Source organism: Vanacampus margaritifer, chromosome 14, assembly GCF_051991255.1.
Source record: "Vanacampus margaritifer isolate UIUO_Vmar chromosome 14, RoL_Vmar_1.0, whole genome shotgun sequence".
NCBI classification, from domain to species: Eukaryota; Metazoa; Chordata; class Actinopteri; order Syngnathiformes; family Syngnathidae; genus Vanacampus; species Vanacampus margaritifer.
The window spans coordinates 157,327-176,055 of record NC_135445.1 but is presented as its reverse complement, the minus strand read 5'-3'; the positions used below and the strand labels follow the sequence as shown (position 1 = coordinate 176,055).

The following is an 18,729-nucleotide window of genomic DNA, read 5'->3' as shown; positions in this document are numbered from 1 at the left end:
CTTTGGTTTCAGGGACTTCCCAAATTCCCTCCCAAGCTCCGACAACTCCTCCAGAAACTGCAACACCTGTGACTACTTCTCCAGCAAGGAAAACATCAATGAATACTCCACCAGCAACTGCTAGACCTGGACCGCTTGTGACTGCAACACTTGGAACAACTGCTGGTCTGGATCTATACACTGCAATACCATCTACGCCCCATCAGAGAATGAAAATTACGGCTGCTCCTCCGACATCTACTTCTGAAGCGACGATAACAACCAGTAGTCATGCCTCCTCCACTGTAATCATTCCTGCAACATTAGCTTTAACTTCCTCCAAAACTCGGACGACAGCTTCTCCAGTGACAACAAAATCTGGGGCAACTGATTCAGTAACTGTAAGGCCTCAGACAACTCCTCCAGGGAGTGCAACACTTGGGACGACTTCTACAGGTGCTGCAGTACTTGGAACAACCACTGGTCTGTCTCCATCTACTGTAATCCTGTCTACAACATCCACTTCAGGAACAACTCCCTTCGTTGAAGCTCAAACTACAATCTCTGCAGTGACTGGATTACTTGGAACATATGTCCCAATAGCAGCAGTACTTGGAGCAACTACAAGTCTGGCTCCAAAGCCCAAAATCAGGTCTACATCATCTTCAGGATGGACAACCAGTAGTCTGACTCCAATCACTGAATTCCAGTCTTTATTATCCACTTCGATAACAACTCCCTCCTCACAAGCTGCAATGATGACTTCTCCAGGGACAGTAATTGCAACACCTTGGAAAACTCCTCCAGCGACTGAAAGAGCTGTGACGCCCTCTGGAGTGGCTGCAACTCTTGGAACAACCAATGGTAAAACATCTACTGCATTTTTGTCTGTGTCCCATCAGGGAACAACATTTCCCTCTGCAGGTCAGACATCTACTTCTACAGAGAAAGCAACACCTGAAACAACCAGAAGCCCAGACCCAGCCACTGCAACCCGCTCTACATCTGCTTCAGCAACAACTCCCTCCCAAGCTGCAATGATAACTTCTTTTCCAGGGATTGTCATGCTTGGGACATCTTCTCCAGGGGCTGCCACACCTGTGACAACTTGGCCAGGGAATAGCACATCTTTTGGAGTGTTTGCAACACCTGAAACCACCAATGTAATCCTGTCTGCAACATTTACCAGAGCAACATCTCCCTCACAAGCATTGACAACTACTCCAAAGTCTGTAACAACTGAGACAAGTTCTACAGGCACAACCATTGGATTGACTCGAAGCACTGCATCCTTGTCTACATCTTATTCTGGAACGAAACCTCCTTCTGCAGCTCTGACATCTACTTCTGGAGTAACAGAAACAAGCGGTATTCCTGCCTCAACTCTTGAAATCCCGCCTACATCGGCTTCAGCAATGGCAACTCCATCCCAAGCTCCAATGCCAATTTCTCCAGGAAATGCAACATTTGTGTCAACTTCTCCAGGGACTGCAACATTTGGGACAACATCATTGTCTACTTCTTATCCTGGAACAAAACCTCCTTCTACAGCTTTGACATCTACTTTTGCAGTGATCGAAACAAGCGGTAGTCTTTCCTCAACTGCTGCAATCCTGCCTGCATCGGGTTCAGCAATGGCGACTCCCTCCCAAGCTCCAATGCCAATTTCTGCACGGAATGCAACACCTGTGACAACTTCCCTCGAGACTGTAACGGTTGAAACCATTGGTCTGACTCCAACCACTAAAATCCAATCTACTGTAACCACTTCGGTAACACCGTCACAGGCACCAACAACTACAACTTCTACAGTGACTGAATCACCTGGAACTCTTCCAAAAACAGCAGCACTTGGAACAATCAGAAGTCTAACTCCAACAATTAATTTTAAAACATCGTCTTCAGGGACCACCATTTCTTCCCAAACTCTGAGAGTTCCTTTTCTAATGTCAGCTACACCTGGAACATTTTCACCAATGACAGCAGCACTTGGAACAACCAGTATTCCGACACAAACTAAAGTACCGTCTACGTCTTACAAGCTAACAACAGTTCTCTTTGGAGCTCAGATTACTAGTTCCAGAGTGACGTCCCCATCCGAATCAACTCGTAGCCCGGCTCCAACCACTGCAATCCTCTCTATAAAAGCCACTTTAGTGAGAACTCATTCCAAAGTTCCATCAACAACTTCTCGAAGGGCTGCAACACCTGGAATAACCATTGGTGTAACTCCAACCACTGCAATCCTGGATGTGTCCCATCAGGGAACCAAAATTCCCTTTGCAGTGCTGGCATCTACTTCTGCAGTGACGCTACTTGAAATGAGCAGGAGTCTGGTTCCAAGCTCTGCAGTCCCGCTCACATCTGCCTCAGCAGTGACAACTTCTTCCCAAGTTCCAACATCTCCAGGAACAGAAACACCTGGGACAACTACATTTGGAACAACTAGTATGCCGTCTCCATCCACTGCAATCCTGTCTATGTCCCATCAGGGAACAAAAATTCCGTCTGCAGTGCTTCCAAGGACAACTTCTCCAGTGACAGAAACAGCTGGGACCAGCATTGGTGGGACTCCATTCAATGCCGTGCTGTCTACGTCCTATCCTGGAAAAGCAATTCCCTCTGTAGCTCAGACATCTGCTTTTACAGTGACCTCAACACACGAAACAACCAGTAGTCAGGCTCCAACCACTGTAATCCTGTCAACTACTTCCACTTCAGCAACGACAACTCCCTTGCAAGCGCCAAGTAAAACGACAACTTCTGCTCAAAGATCCATTTCTGCATTGGCGGAAGCACCCAAAACTAGTAGTCTGGCTCAAACCACTTCAGTGCTGTCTACAACATCCATTTCTGCAGCGACAACTCCTTACCAATATCCAGCGCCAACTTTTCTAACTGCAACACAAAGTGGTCCAGCTCCAACCACTGCAGTCCAATCTACATCGGCTTTTTCAATAACCTCTCCAATGACGGAAATATCAGGTACTGCTTTGCTAGTGACACAAGCGGTTGGATCATCCATGAGCCTGACTCAAAGAGCTTCGATTGGCTCTCCAATACTCTCTTCAGAAACGACTCCTCCCTCAGCTCAAATGACTACTTCTGTGTCAGCAACACCTAGCAAAACCAGTAGTCTGGCTTATACTACAAACAAGTCCACAATATTCCTTTCAGGCGAAACTCGGTTCACAGCTCCGGTGATGACTCATCATGTGAAAGCAACCCCTGGAGCAGTTTCTCTACTGCCAGCAACCAGTGCAATCGTTTCTATGAAATCCCCTTCAGGAATGGCAGCACATTCACAAACTCTGTCAGGATTCCCAGTGTCAGACACACCTGTGACAATTTCCCAAGTGACTGCAAACCCTTGGAAATATTTCTTTGTGACAACTGGGATGACTAAAGCAGTTCCATCCTCTGTTAGAAAATCCACTCCAGAAATGGCAAGTTTCTCCCCTTTTCAAATCACAACTTCTCCTGTGCCGCAGGGCCACCACTGGAGCCACAAGGGCCACCCTTCAGAAGTTCCCTCCCGATCACTTAATACAGCTCCTGTCTCGTCACCGAGAATGATTAGTTCATCTTCCGTCCTTGTCATTGACTCTTCAACATCCTATTCCATAACTACTGCCCCCTCTGTGAATACTTATCCAGTGACACCATATGGTCGCACTTGTGGGCAGCGTTATGGCCGTTGGGGCCGCCACAAGTGCCGGCGCTGGGGCCGCCACAAGTGCCGGCGCTGCCGCTGGGGCCGCCACAAGTGCCGGCGCTGCCGCTGGGGCCACTACAAGGGCCGGCGCTGGGGCCGCCACCGCTGGGGCCGCCGGAAGGGCCTCCGCTGGGGCCGCCGGAAGGGCCTTCGCTGGGGCCGCCGGAAGGGCCTTCGCTGGGGCCGCCGGAAGGGCCTGGGCCGCCACAAGGGCCTGGGCCGCCACAAGGGTCACAGCCTCCGCTGGGGCCTCCACAAGAGCCACGGCCACCGCTGGGGCCGGTACAAGGGCCATCCGACCGAAGCAGTCTCCCAGCCCCTCACTGCAACTTATCCAGCTCCAACGCAGAGAACAATTGCCACTCCTACTTTAGCTGCACTGATATCTACAAAATCTCTGTCTGGAGCAGCTCTCTTCCCATACCTGACAACTCCCTCTCCAATGTCCGCAAATGATCACGTTTGTAAACAGGGGCATGGTCACAAGGGCCACGGCCACTGCTGGGGTCAGACAGGCAGTCCTTTAGAAACTCCCTCCCAATCGCTCACAAATTCTCTTGTTTCAACACTTAAAACAACCAGCAATCTGGCCCAAACCCTTGTTTTCTGGTCCACAACATCCCCTCCATGGAAATCAAGTCCTTCACTTTCTGTAAACACTACTTATCCAACCAAAACACATGACGTTCACAGAGGCCACGGCCACCGCTGGGGTCACATGGGTAATACTTCAGAAATTCCCTTCAAATTGCTCGCAAGTACAACAATCTTAACACGTGCAACACCCAGCAGTTGGGCTCAAAACCTTGTCTGGTCCACAACATTCTCTGCAGGAAGACCAAGTGAATCTTCTCTAACCACTACATCTCCAACAACATATGAAAGTGTCAAGGGCCATGGCCACCCCTGGGGTCTCAAGGGCCACAGCCACACTGGGAGTCTTAAGGGGCACCGCTGGGGTTTCACGGGCCACCGCTGGGGTCACAAGGTCCACAGCCACAGAGACAGTCCTTCAGAAACTACCTCTGAGTCCCTCACAAGTTCTCCAATGGCATCACATGGAACAACCAGCAGTTTAGCTCAAAACCTTGTCTGGTCCACAACATTGCTTCCTGAAAGAGCAAGTGAATCCCCTTTTCTAACCACTACATCTCCAACAACATCATATGAAGGTCTGAAGGGCCACGGCCACCCCTGGAGTGTCAAGGGCCACGGCCACCGCTGGGGTAACAAAGGCCACCGCTGGGGTAACAAAGGCCACCGCTGGGGTAACAAAGGCCACCGCTGGGGTCTCACAGGCCACCTCTGGGGTCACAAGGTCCACAGCCACAAAACAAGTCCTTCAGAAACTACCTCTCAATCCCTCACAAGTTCTCCAATCGCATCACATGGAACAACCAGCAGTTTGGCTCAAAACCGAGTCTGGTCCACCACATTGCATCCTAGAAGAGCAAGTGAATCCCCTTCTAAAACCACTACATCTCCAACAACATCATATGAAGGTCTCAAGGGCCACGGCCACCCCTGGAGTGTCAAGGGCCACGGCCACCGCTGGGGTAACAAAGGCCACCGCTGGGGTCTCACAGGCCACCTCTGGGGTCACAAGGTCCACAGCCACAAAACCAGTCCTTCAGAAACTACCTCTCAATCCCTCACAAGTTCTCCAATCGCATCACACGGAACAACCAGCAGTTTGGCTCAAAACCTAGTCTGGTCCACAACATTCTCTGCAGGAAGAGCAAGTGAATCCCCATCTGTAACCAATACATCTCCAACGACATATGAAGGTCTCAAGGGCCACGGCCACCCCTGGAGAGTCAAAGGCCATCGCTGGGGTAACAAAGGCCACCTCTGGGGTCACAAGGTTTACAGCCACAAAACCAGTCCTTCAGAAACTCCTTCTCAATCCCTCACAATTTCTCCAATCTCATCACACGGAACAACCAGCAGTTTGGCTCAAAACCTAGTCTGGTCCACAACATTGCTTTATGGAAGAGCAAGTGAATCCCCTTTTATAACCACTACATCTCCAACAACAACATATGAAGGTCTGAAGGGCCACGACCACCCCTGGGGTCTCAAGGGCCACGGCCACCGCTGGGGTAACAAAGGCCACCTCTGGGGTCACAAGGTCCACAGCCACAAAACCAGTCCTTCAAAAACTACCTCTGAATCCCTCACAATTTCTCCAATCTCATCACACGGAACAACCAGCAGTTTGGCTCAAAACCTTGTCTGGTCCACAACATTGCATCCTAGAAGAGCAAGTGAATCCCCTTTTATAACCACTACATCTCCAACAACATCATATGAAGGTGTCAAGGGCCACGGCCACCGCTGGGGTAACAAAGGCCACCGCTGGGGTCTCACAGGCCACCTCTGGGGTCACAAGGTCCACAGCCACAAAACCAGTCCTTCAGAAACTACCTCTCAATCCCTCACAAGTTCTCCAATCGCATCACACGGAACAACCAGCAGTTTGGCTCAAAACCTAGTCTGGTCCACAACATTCTCTGCAGGAAGAGCAAGTGAATCCCCATCTGTAACCAATACATCTCCAACGACATATGAAGGTCTCAAGGGCCACGGCCACCCCTGGAGAGTCAAAGGCCACCGCTGGGGTAACAAAGGCCACCGCTGGGGTAACAAAGGGCACCTCTGGGGTCACAAGGTTTACAGCCACAAAACCAGTCCTTCAGAAACTCCTTCTCAATCCCTCACAATTTCTCCAATCTCATCACACGGAACAACCAGCAGTTTGGCTCAAAACCTAGTCTGGTCCACAACATTCTCTGCAGGAAGACCAAGTGAATCCCCTTCTAAAACCACTACATCTCCAACAACATCATATGAAGGTCTCAAGGGCCACGGCCACCCCTGGAGTGTCAAGGGCCACGGCCACCGCTGGGGTAACAAAGGCTACCGCTGGGGTCTCACAGGCCACCTCTGGGGTCACAAGGTCCACAGCCACAAAACCAGTCCTTCAGAAACTACCTCTCAATCCCTCACAAGTTCTCCAATCGCATCACACGGAACAACCAGCAGTTTGGCTCAAAACCTAGTCTGGTCCACAACATTCTCTGCAGGAAGAGCAAGTGAATCCCCATCTGTAACCAATACATCTCCAACGACATATGAAGGTCTCAAGGGCCACGGCCACCCCTGGAGAGTCAAAGGCCACCGCTGGGTTAACAAAGGCCACCTCTGGGGTCACAAGGTTTACAGCCACAAAACCAGTCCTTCAGAAACTCCTTCTCAATCCCTCACAATTTCTCCAATCTCATCACACGGAACAACCAGCAGTTTGGCTCAAAACCTAGTCTGGTCCACAACATTCTCTGCAGGAAGACCAAGTGAATCCCCTTCTAAAACCACTACATCTCCAACAACATCATATGAAGGTCTCAAGGGCCACGGCCACCACTGGGGTAACAAAGGCCACCGCTGGGGTAACAAAGGCCACCTCTGGGGTCACAAGGTTTACAGCCACAAAACCAGTCCTTCAGAAACTACCTCTCAATCCCTCACAAGTTCTCCAATCGCATCACACGGAACAACCAGCAGTTTGGCTCAAAACCTAGTCTGGTCCACAACATTGCTTTATGGAAGAGCAAGTGAATCCCCTTTTATAACCACTACATCTCCAACAACAACATATGAAGGTGTCAAGGGCCACGACCACCCCTGGGGTCTCAAGGGCCACGGCCACCGCTGGGGTAACAAAGGCCACCGCTGGGGTCTCACAGGCCACCTCTGGGGTCACAAGGTCCACAGCCACAAAACCAGTCCTTCAAAAACTACCTCTGAATCCCTCACAATTTCTCCAATCTCATCACACGGAACAACCAGCAGTTTGGCTCAAAACCTAGTCTGGTCCACAACATTGCTTTATGGAAGAGCAAGTGAATCCCCTTTTATAACCACTACATCTCCAACAACAACATATGAAGGTCTGAAGGGCCACGGCCACCCCTGGAGTGTCAAGGGCCACGGCCACCGCTGGGGTAACAAAGACCACCGCTGGGGTCTCACAGGCCACCTCTGGGGTCACAAGGTCCACAGCCACAAAACCAGTCCTTCAGAAACTACCTCTCAATCCCTCACAAGTTCTCCAATCGCATCACACGGAACAACCAGCAGTTTGGCTCAAAACCTACTCTGGTCCACAACATTCTCTGCAGGAAGAGCAAGTGAATCCCCTTCTAAAACCACTACATCCTCAACAACATCATATGAAGGTCTCAAGGGCCACGGCCACCCCTGGAGTGTCAAGGGTCACGGCCACCGCTGGGGTAACAAAGGCCACCGCTGGGGTCTCACAGGCCACCTCTGGGGTCACAAGGTCCACAGCCACAAAACCAGTCCTTCAGAAACTACCTCTCAATCCCTCACAAGTTCTCCAATCGCATCACACGGAACAACCAGCAGTTTGGCTCAAAACCTAGTCTGGTCCACAACATTCTCTGCAGGAAGAGCAAGTGAATCCCCATCTGTAACCAATACATCTCCAACGACATATGAAGGTCTCAAGGGCCACGGCCACCCCTGGAGAGTCAAAGGCCACCGCTGGGGTAACAAAGGCCACCGCTGGGGTAACAAAGGGCACCTCTGGGGTCACAAGGTTTACAGCCACAAAACCAGTCCTTCAGAAACTCCTTCTCAATCCCTCACAATTTCTCCAATCTCATCACACGGAACAACCAGCAGTTTGGCTCAAAACCTAGTCTGGTCCACAACATTCTCTGCAGGAAGACCAAGTGAATCCCCTTCTAAAACCACTACATCTCCAACAACATCATATGAAGGTCTCAAGGGCCACGGCCACCCCTGGAGTGTCAAGGGCCACGGCCACCGCTGGGGTAACAAAGGCCACCGCTGGGGTCTCACAGGCCACCTCTGGGGTCACAAGGTCCACAGCCACAAAACCAGTCCTTCAGAAACTACCTCTCAATCCCTCACAAGTTCTCCAATCGCATCACACGGAACAACCAGCAGTTTGGCTCAAAACCTAGTCTGGTCCACAACATTCTCTTTAGGAAGACCAAGTGAATCCCCTTCTAAAACCACTACATCTCCAACAACATCATATGAAGGTCTCAAGGGCCACGGCCACCACTGGGGTAACAAAGGCCACCTCTGGGGTCACAAGGTTTACAGCCACAAAACCAGTCCTTCAGAAACTACCTCTCAATCCCTCACAAGTTCTCCAATCGCATCACACGGAACAACCAGCAGTTTGGCTCAAAACCTAGTCTGGTCCACAACATTCTCTGCAGGAAGACCAAGTGAATCCCCTTCTAAAACCACTACATCTCCAACAACATCATATGAAGGTCTCAAGGGCAACGGCCACCGCTGGGGTAACAAAGGCCACCTCTGGGGTAACAAAGGCCACATCTGGGGTCACAAGGTTTACAGCCACAAAACCAGTCCTTCAGAAACTCCTTCTCAATCCCTCACAATTTCTCCAATCTCATCACACGGAACAACCAGCAGTTTGGCTCAAAACCTAGTCTGGTCCACAACATTCTCTGCAGGAAGACCAAGTGAATCCCCTTCTAAAACCACTACATCTCCAACAACATCATATGAAGGTCTCAAGGGCCACGGCCACCCCTGGAGTGTCAAGGGCCACGGCCACCGCTGGGGTCTCACAGGCCACCTCTGGGGTCACAAGGTCCACAGCCACAAAACCAGTCCTTCAGAAACTACCTCTCAATCCCTCACAAGTTCTCCAATCGCATCACACGGAACAACCAGCTGTTTGGCTCAAAACCTAGTCTGGTCCACAACATTGCTTTATGGAAGAGCAAGTGAATCCCCTTTTATAACCACTACATCTCCAACAACATCATATGAAGGTCTCAAGGGCCATGGCCACCTCTGGGATAACAAAGGCCACCGCTGGGGTCTGAACGGCCACCTCTGGGATCACAATGTCCACAGCCACAAAACCAGTCCTTCAGAAACTACCTCTGAATCCCTCACACGTTCTCCAATCGCATCACATGGAACAACCAGCAGTTTGGCTCAAAACCTAGTCTGGTCCACAACATTGCATCCTAGAAGAGCAAGTGAATCCCCTTTTATAACCACTACATCTCCAACAACAACATATGAAGGTCTCAAGGGCCACGGCCACCCCTGGAGTGTCAAAGGCCACGGCCACCGCTGGGGCAACAAAGGCCACCGCTGGGGTCTCACAGGCCACCGCTGGGGTCACAAGGTCCACGGCCACAAAATCAGTCCTTCATAAACTCCCTCTCAATCCCTCACAAGTTCTCCAGTCTCATCGCATAGAACAACTAGAAAAATTGTCTGGTCCACAACATTGCTTCCTGGAAGAGCAAGTGAATCCCCTTCTCTAACCACTACATCTCCAACAACACCATATGAAGGTGTCAAGGGCCACGGTCTTACTGGGGGTCTGAAGGGCCACCGCTGGGGTCTCAAGGGCCACGGCCACGCTGGGGGTCTTAAGGGCCACCGCTGGGGTCACAAGGTCCAGGGCCACAGAGACAGTCCTTCAGAAACTCCCTCCGTCGCTCACAAGTTCTCCAATCTCATCACACGGAACAATTAGCAGTTTGGCTCAAAACTTAGTCTAGTCCACAACATTCCATCCAGGAAGGGCAAATAATTTTCATTCTCCAAAAAAAACTTTTCCAAACAAAAGAGGTCTTAAGGGTCCGTACAGGTCGCAACAACCATGGCCTTCAAGGAAGTCTTGAGTTCCGCCCTTCACAAATTCCCTCCCAAACCCTTAATAAAACCTCTCCTGTCTGAACAGCTGGAATAAGTAGTCTTGCTCCAATCCTTGCTCTCCATTCTTCTTATCCTTCAGACAAGAGTCTCTTCCATACTTTAAACACTACTTCTCCAGTGCTAACTTATGGGCAAAGGCTAGATGTCAATGACCACGGTGTCATTCCCTGGAACAATGGCCACCGCAGAGGTCACCAGAGCTTTGTTCATCCCAGGGGTGTGGAGCGCTACAGCTACTATCAAGATCCCAAGAACCACAGCCACCGCGGCCATTACAGGGTCCATCCTTCAAAAGTGTTTGCGCACTAGAACTTCCCCAATTTAAAGACCTGGAACTACCAGTAGTCCAACTTCAGCTCCTGCTAGCCAGTCCACAATGGCCCTATCAAACAATGGAGACCACGAGGGCCAAAGCAACCACCACAAAGAACATGAAAGCCAAAACAAAGCTGGTACCAACAGGGCAATTGACAACGACATCGGTCATCATGACAAGGACGACCACAACGAAGGCCGCCCCACAAAGTCAGACGTCAACAATGAGGGTGGCGGAGTTCGGGAAGGTGGCCGCCACAAAAAAGATGTTGAGCGCACCCATGACACGAGGAGAAAGGCCCCGATGAGGACTACCACAAGGAAGAAAAAGAGGACAGCCCCCAAAGAGCAGTTGACGATGAAGGGAGCCGAGAAAGGGGGGGTGATGAAAATGGCAGCCCCCACAAGGCTAGCCATGTGGGCGGAGATGACAATCAGGCCGACACCAATGAGAACCACCATGACCACAAGGCGGAAGACTCGGTAGGCCACAACGGGGGGCAGGACGAGGCACAACACAAGGACAGCCACCGCAACAAAGCTGATGACGAACACTGCCAAAAGTGTAGTTCCAGACGCAGGAGCCAACATGGCTGCCATCCTGGTTAGGTGGACTCTGGGGCGCTCCCATGTCAAATGTTTCCTTTTAGATCTTTTAGCCTCTTTCTTCAAATAAATTCAGTCAAAATCATTTCCCGTCTATCCTTTTCCTTTTTGTGTATTGGATGCTTTTTGACATGAAATCTGTGATGTTGTGATTGTTAGCCGGTCTGGGCTGACGCCAGCTAAACAGTGTTTTTTTTTGCGGGTGATGGAATATGAGGAGGTGCAGAAACGGTTGTCTGGACAGCCAGAAGGAAGGGCCTTTATTTTCTTGCCAAGCACTTTTTCCCTTGGCGTGGGGTTCTTTATTAAAATACAGTCCAGCAGGCAAGATGCAAAACCAAACAATGGATGCATGTTTTAAGATGAAGCAACGGTAGTCATGGCAACTACCTTTCGGTTTGCACAACGATTTAAAACATAGGTGTCAAAATCCGGTCCTGGAGGGCCGCAGTCCGGAACACTTTATTGGTCCAGGTTGGGAAGGTCAAGTCTGAGTCCAAAGATGACGTGTCAGTGACAAGGAAACGGAATTAAATGCAGCGTCCATTCGTCCATGTTGGGTTTGATTGTTTCCCGGCCTCGGCGCTTCCTGGTTTCATCACAGCTGCATATCCCGCCCCGAACACAATGTCGCTCTGTGATTGGTCTGATCGGTGGAAATCAACGGCTCAGTACAAGATGCGTTCTCGAAGTTTGTGAACTTTTTTATTTTTTATTTATTTTTTCAGGCCGGCAGGCAGCTTGCGGCTGTCACGGTTTCCATTGTTGTGCCAAAGTATAGTTAGCCCCGGAAAAAAAATGCGTATCTCCTGCTGCGGGATCTTGTAACTTTTACCACATAAATTGGCGATTTTTCGAAAATGTTCCTAACCCTAACATTAAAACCCCAAAACATTAACATTCATCACCAGTCGTTTGAGCTTTTTCTATGTGTAATGAGATTTCCTACTGCGTGCGTGGTCATTGAACGCACCTAGAAGTCCATTGCAGAATGCGAGGGTTTTCTTGCTTTTGTTTTATCTGCGATCAATATTCTTGCTACAAAATCTTGTTTCTAAAACTCAAAAACACACGTGTCTTCATGCGTTTATTGAAAAACATGCGTTTATTGAAAAACATGCGTTTTGGGGGAAACTACTTTGGCAAATGAGTCGGTGACGTTGTGGCAAGCGGCTCGCGTTCTCGTCACGTGCCCTCGACGTCACGCTCGCCAGTGTCTTTGGGCTCGCGTGTGACGTCAGCGCTCCTGTTTGCCGGTCACCGTGGCGACGCGGCCGCGCTGAAAGGAGCGAATCTGCCACCAGCACGCGCACCGCGACCAGGTGAGTCTCCGACCGAACGACCGAACGACCTTCCTGTTCTTCTTGCTTGGCGTTTAGTCAGCAAAACAAAGAACAAACCAGTTTGCTGGTTAGTAGTGTGAAAACGACAACAAATGTTGAGCGCGAACTGCAAAAAGCGTCGACACGTGAAGCCACTCGAAGAAAACAAAAGACATTTCGTTCGTGGACATCAGTTCAGAGGGAGAATCAACAAGTTCGTCAAGAAATACTCATTTCAAGCAACTTGACACTTGCTGACAACGTGCAACTAACTGCTCACAGCACAGGTGTTCTTTCTCTCTCTCTCGTTGTCCTGTCTGTAAAGAAAACGTCAAAACGTTCCCCTTGAAATGCAAGTGAAGCCTACTTGGGTAGCAATTGTGTTTTGTACCACTAGAGGGAGACCAATTTGAGAGTGACTGAGTAAGAATGCAAAGTTACAGGACCGACAGAATCTCTCACCTCTTTCCCAAAAGTGTTTTTGTTGTGCTTCGCTAGCCGCACCGAAGGCGTACCACCAAGAAGAAGAAGAAGAAGAAAAGGACGAAACGGGAGCAAGCATGCTTCCCGCACGGCGCGCCATGCTGCTTTGCAAGCAGCACGACGAGGAGCGCGAGCGCATCGCCGAGCGTGCGCGCGAGCACGAGGCGCGCCGCGTCAACAACGGCTGGCTGCTGAGCAGCGACGCCCGCAACGTGCGTCACACTGTCCGGAGGGACGTGGACGACATCATGATGCAGCACCGCTTCTCCGTCCACCAGCGCCAACAAAGGTGACGCCCACAACGCCGCAGCGCTCCGGCTTCCAGCCTCCATCAGCAACTCGTTCATTTACAACATGGCTGCCCAATCGTCTGTTTGTCTCGCTGATCTGAATATATGACTGGATAGCCCAACCCGTGCAAGCCGTTGAAGCCACGGGGCGGCCATCTTGCTCCTCCCATGTTGCCAGGAGACTACTGTGTGAAAACTATACGGTAGACGCACAGATCAGACATATGCAGCTCGTAGGCGGTTCGTAAAGGGCCGGTGGGCGGGGGGAGGGTGTTTGGTCACTATTTTTTAACAAGTCCAAAAATGATAACAAGTGCACACACACTATGCGCTGCTTTGAAGAGCCCCGTTTTCTTCGATGGCTCAGTAGGCCTCAATACTAGATTTGGCAGAGGAATCTTTTGTTGAATTTCAGTTAGAATTCTTTCATTTAAAAAAAGTTTCCTCCTGTAAACATCATTAAGCGTATCATTTCTACATGTATTTAACTCATTTGCTCCCAAATTTTTTACTTTTAATTATTGACACGGTCCCAAAAATGTAACTTTTTTATGTTTTTTTTATTTTTTTTATGCTAGAGCATTCAGAAGGCTTAGACGTAGCCTTTGAACTGAAGAGAACGGGTGAAGCAATGGCAGTTATTACAAAAACGGCCAGCAGGTGGCAGCAGTGTATAAGAGATCAACCAGGGCCATGTTGCAAAAAAAAGCTCTTTCCCCCACCGTTTAAAACTGATTTGTGAATGATGATGAAACTTAGCTATATGCTAATTGCTGCAAAACGGAAACAGATAGAAACATGCGTTTTTTCCTGGAGAAAGAAGAGAGTCGAATCTTTCTTTTGGTAAGTTCCACGTTTTTATAGCAATAGAACAGAATATTCCGTGAACCTTGCAAAATCGGTCAAAAATCCAGTAAACCAGTCGGGAGCAAAGGGGGCTGCTTCAGTGAAAATGGCTGCTAGTCAATGAGTAAAGACAAGTTGTAAAATGTCTGAAGTCCTCTTGTTTATGTTTAACCAAATGAAAACATCACAAATCGTGCTGTTTCTACTAAGTAGTGTCTCAAATGTTGACCAATTTGGATACTTTGGGAGGAGCAAGATGGCCGCCCTGTCGCTTCAAAAGTCTTGGCCTATCCAGTCATATATTCAGATCAGCGGTTTGTCTTTATGCATCCAGCCAGTGACTGGCGACCAATCCCGTCCATTTTTTCTCTAGTTATGTCCTTCATCAACTGCTGACCAGTCCATTGTTTACTTGACCAGTCAGTGCCAAGGTTGGAATAGTTTAGCGTTTTTCATGGTTGGACGGTTAGTTTTGAAGTTGATATGTTTTCAATTCAGTTTGAGAGTTAGGGTCAAAATGCTTGATTTTAATTTTGTTTTCATGAAGTTTTGTTTTTATGAAGTTTTGTTTTTAATGAATTTTTGTATGGCTGTCAAAGCTGGTGAATAATCGATCCTTTTCAAATCCATCCCAAAGCTCGCATATCATCAATTGACAAAAAACATTTTCAATACCATTATCGTTTGTTCCAATGAAGCTAAAATGTAGTTTGAGTTGGTATTTGTTTTCGTCATTAACCTTGGCGGGCGCATAGGAAGGGAACGGAGCGGTCGCCATCCACTGAACGGAAGACAATTGACAAACGGCGGCCGATCTGGGATTTGTGCGTCCCAGACTGAAATGAGCCACAACCTCTCAGAGCGACGTGTCTCGCGGCTCCTCAGGCTGCGGGAGCTTCTGGAGGAGGAGGAACGGCAGCTGGTTCTGGCGGCCCGCCTGGAGCACGACTCGCCGCAGACCCGACAAAAGCAGATGCGCGAGCGAGCCAAAAGTCTGCAAGAGGCCAGGGAGGCGCAGCGCAAACAAGTGGCCGCCGAAAAGTTGGACCTGCTCTTTAGGTGGGACACACTTTCACGGCCGGTTTTCCCAATACCCGACTATTCTCCACAGCAAACTCGTTGGCTCCCAAAAACGTATAAAAACGTTCTAAATGTTGGCAAGGTCTCAGAAACGTAAGGAAATGTTGTTGTTTTTTGATGCTCGAGCATACAGAGAAGAACGCTTGAAGCAGTGGTAGTTATTGCAAAAAACGGCCAGCAGGTGGCAGCAGAGTATAAGAGATTTGCAACAAGTTATTTTCCCCACCGTTTTAAGCAGATTTGTGAATAATGATGAAACTCGGCTATACTCGAATGCTAATTGCCGCAAAACGGAAATGGATACAAATATACTTCTTTTTTTCCCCGACAAAAGAAGAGACTCTAATCTTCCTTTTGGTAGCTTCCATGTTTTTGTAGCAAAAGAACGCAATATTCTGTGGGCCTTGCGAAATCAGTCCAAATCCAGTCAAACAGCCGGGAGCGAAGGGGGTTGCTTCAGCAAAAATGGCTGCCAGTCAATGAGTTAAGTGGTCTGGCATCCAATTTTTGATCAAGACTGCTGGAGACCAGGTCAGTGGTCAGTAGCCAAATCCATTTCAATCATTTTCATTGTACTTGACAGTCTTGGCCTTGCGCGGGTCCGGACCCGGTCTCCGTACTCTTTAGCCGGCCAACAACTACCAGTGTGGAGGTTCCAGCAAATGTTTTCCCTCCAGGGATCAGTGCCAGGAACTGCGCGAGGCCCAGAGCAAACGTCGCCTCCTGAAGATTTGCGAGGAGCGTCGGGCCCAGCTGCGCGGCCAGCAGGAGGACGCCCGCCGGCGCCAGTGCGAGGACGACATGTTCCACCAGCTGTGGCAAGCCGACGCCAGCGCCAAGGAGGAGCGTGAGCGGCGCGAGGCGGCCGAGGCGCACCGCTGCGGCCAGATGCAGAAGGACTTCCTGTGCCAGCAGATGGCCGAAACCGAGCGCCTGCGGCAGCGCGAGCTCCTCGCCAGGCAGGAGGAAGCGCGGCAGCAGGTCGGCGCCCGTTGCACGTCTATGGCACCTTTGCGGGTGCCGGCCCCGCTGCGCCAGCCTGTGTGTGTGTGTCCTGCCCCGTCCTGACTTTTGCGCATGTGTCCTGTGCCGGCGCGCAGGAGGAGAAAGTGCGCCTTCTGCAGAAGCAGGCCGAGCTCAAGCATCGGCTGGAACAGGACGCGCTGACGGCCCGCCGCCGCTTGCTGGACGAGAGTCTGCGCCTGAAGACGGATCGCGTGGCCAGGGAGCAGCAGGAGGCGCTCCAGATCGAACTCGGCATCCTGCGCCAGACGCTCAAGGAAGAGACTCAGGCCCAGCAGGAGACGGCCGACAAGCGGGTACGGACAAGAAACGGTCACCCAGCTTCCTTTGCAGGCTTGGGCTTAGACCGGGGTTCGGCTTAGACCGGGGTTCGGCTTAGACCAGGGTTCGGCTTAGACCGGGGTTCGGCTTAGACCGGGGTTCGGCTGAGACTGGGGTTCGGCTTAGACCGGGGTTCGGCTGAGACTGGGGTTCGGCTTAGACCGGGGTTCGGCTTAGACCGGGGTTCGGCTATTCCAGTCCTCGAGGTCCGGAGTCCCACAGGTTTGAGATGTTTCTGCCCACTAGCACACCTGATTCATACAATCAGCTCATCAGTATGCCCGATAACAATCCTGACCTTTCGTACCAGGTGTGTTGCTAGGCAGAAACATCTCGAAGCTGCAGGACTCCGGACAGGGCTGGACTGGCCATCTAGCACAGCGGGCAGTACTTTTTAATGATCATTTCCCTCCCATTTTACCCCAAGAGGCTCGCAATTGGAATGTAGACAGCAAAGTCAACTCTCATCAGTGGCAGAGCCGTGCCGGGCAGGGGTGGACAGAAGTCGGGCCGGGCCGGGCCGGTGGATTTCAGTCAAAAGGCCAGGGTTAGGGTTAGTGACGTTTGTTTTTTGCGCCTGCAGGCGGAGATGAGGGAGCAGCAGATCCGCTTTCATCAGTACGTGACCGAAACGACGATGCAGCGCAAGAAGGACGAGGAGGAGATTGAGCAAATGATGGCCGAGCATCAGCAAGAGGCGCGGGACCGGCAGGACCAGCGGACCCAACTGCAGCAGGAGGCCCGGGAGCGACTGATGAAGGAGGTCCTGGAGTGCCGGCGGCTGCAGGCCGCACAGAAAGGTGAGTTAGCGTCCACTTGGAGCCGACCGGCCGGGTCCGAGCGCTGGACTCTTTCCGTCGCCATCGCCCGCTTCGGCTTGAGTCTCTTGGCTCTCGTCCCATTGTCCCGGGCCGCTCCCAGCCGTCATCCGAAGGTCCGAGTCCAGTCTTTTGGTTCTGGGTGCCAGCTTTAAGTAGACATGTTTTGGCTCAACGCAGATTTCAAGTTGAGGCTTTGCGTTGTCGTCTCTGGCGGCTCTCGCTACCGAGTCCAAAGGTTTCATCCAAAGGAAGCTTGAGATGGGCGGAGCTGGGCCCTTCCGCCAATGACGACGCCCACCTTTCGGCGAGTGCACGCCGAAGCGGAGAACAGGCGCTCCTTCTCGTTCCGTGTACCAAAAGGTGGGCGTCGTCATCCACGGCAATACGGAAGGGCCTGCTAACCTCTGCCGATGAGAGTCTGAACTCCACCGGAACCAGGAGATGACAAACAACAACGTCCATCTTGTTGTGTGCGCACGTGCAGAGGAACGCGACTCCCGCAGACGCGCCGACATGGCCAAGGAGCGAGTGGAGATGGACGCCGCCGTACGGGACATGAAGCGGGCCGACGAGGAGTTGGCAAAGAGGTGAGTGCGCCGACGGGCCTCCTGTTGTTCTCGCGCGCGCCGGCGTGACGCTGGTGGCGCCCCCCGCAGGCAGCACCGGGCCTTCATGGCGTACCAGACGGAGCTGCAAGCGCAGATCGAGCAGCGCCGGCGCGAGCACCAAGAGCGCGAGGACGAGGAGCTGAGGGAGCAGCACAAGCTGCAGCAAATGGAGCAGGAGAAGCAGGAGAAGAAGGACGAGGTTCTGGCCCGGCCCCATGACGGCATCTTGCACCCGTTCCGGAAAGCGGCCATCTTTCAGGAGCAGCAGTGAAACGCTCTCAGTTTTGGGGGGAATATTTTGGAGGAAAAAGCATATTGCCTTGTTTCAATTTGACACGCGTTGCGACGTCGCATCTGCCTAACTCATCTTTTGTCTTTGAGGTCTGCTTTGGACTCTGGGGAGTCGCTTCCTGAAAAAATCAGGACTCCATTTGGCAGTTCTGTTTTTAGCATGACCATATAAAAGATACAAGTATCGGAATAAAAACATCTGCAAATATGTGAGTTTGCAGGAGTCTACATTTATTGTCAAGCCGTTTTTTTTTTGGGGGGGGG

General features: G+C 51.0%; 2 protein-coding genes across 2 annotated transcripts; both read left to right on the top strand.

The window, feature by feature from the left end:
• Positions 1 to 270: 270 nt before the first annotated feature.
• On the top strand, positions 271 to 10,277 carry LOC144034174 (uncharacterized). The gene is made up of 11 exons (XM_077542752.1): positions 271 to 284; positions 583 to 660; positions 1,435 to 1,566; positions 1,612 to 1,688; positions 2,472 to 2,544; positions 2,839 to 3,088; positions 3,666 to 4,200; positions 4,528 to 6,350; positions 6,618 to 8,274; positions 8,824 to 9,912; positions 10,093 to 10,277. The coding sequence occupies exons 1-11, from the start codon at positions 271 to 273 to the stop codon at positions 10,275 to 10,277; spliced, it is 5,913 nt and encodes a 1,970-aa protein (XP_077398878.1).
• A 2,265-nt stretch (positions 10,278 to 12,542) lies between these two features.
• On the top strand, positions 12,543 to 18,693 carry cfap53 (cilia and flagella associated protein 53). Its single transcript, XM_077585336.1, has 8 exons — positions 12,543 to 12,702; positions 13,201 to 13,474; positions 15,207 to 15,380; positions 16,079 to 16,382; positions 16,502 to 16,720; positions 17,329 to 17,545; positions 18,051 to 18,153; positions 18,223 to 18,693. Exons 2-8 carry the CDS (start codon positions 13,263 to 13,265, stop codon positions 18,443 to 18,445), a joined length of 1,452 nt encoding a protein of 483 aa, XP_077441462.1. The 5' UTR covers positions 12,543 to 12,702; positions 13,201 to 13,262; the 3' UTR covers positions 18,446 to 18,693.
• The last annotated feature ends 36 nt before the right edge of the window (positions 18,694 to 18,729 follow it).

Coding starts and splice junctions, on each gene's coding strand:
- LOC144034174 (XM_077542752.1), top strand. Junction 6,351..6,617: donor GCTGGGGTAACAAAGGGCAC/CTCTGGGGTCAC, acceptor AACAAAGGCTAC/CGCTGGGGTCTCACAGGCCA. Junction 8,275..8,823: donor CCACCGCTGGGGTAACAAAG/GCCACCGCTGGG, acceptor GGGGTAACAAAG/GCCACCTCTGGGGTCACAAG.
- cfap53 (XM_077585336.1), top strand. CDS start 13,263: ATGCTTCCCGCACGGCGCGCCATGCTGCTTTGCAAGCAGCACGACGAG. Junction 15,381..16,078: donor AAGTTGGACCTGCTCTTTAG/GTGGGACACACT, acceptor TTTTCCCTCCAG/GGATCAGTGCCAGGAACTGC. Junction 18,154..18,222: donor GACGAGGAGTTGGCAAAGAG/GTGAGTGCGCCG, acceptor CGCCCCCCGCAG/GCAGCACCGGGCCTTCATGG.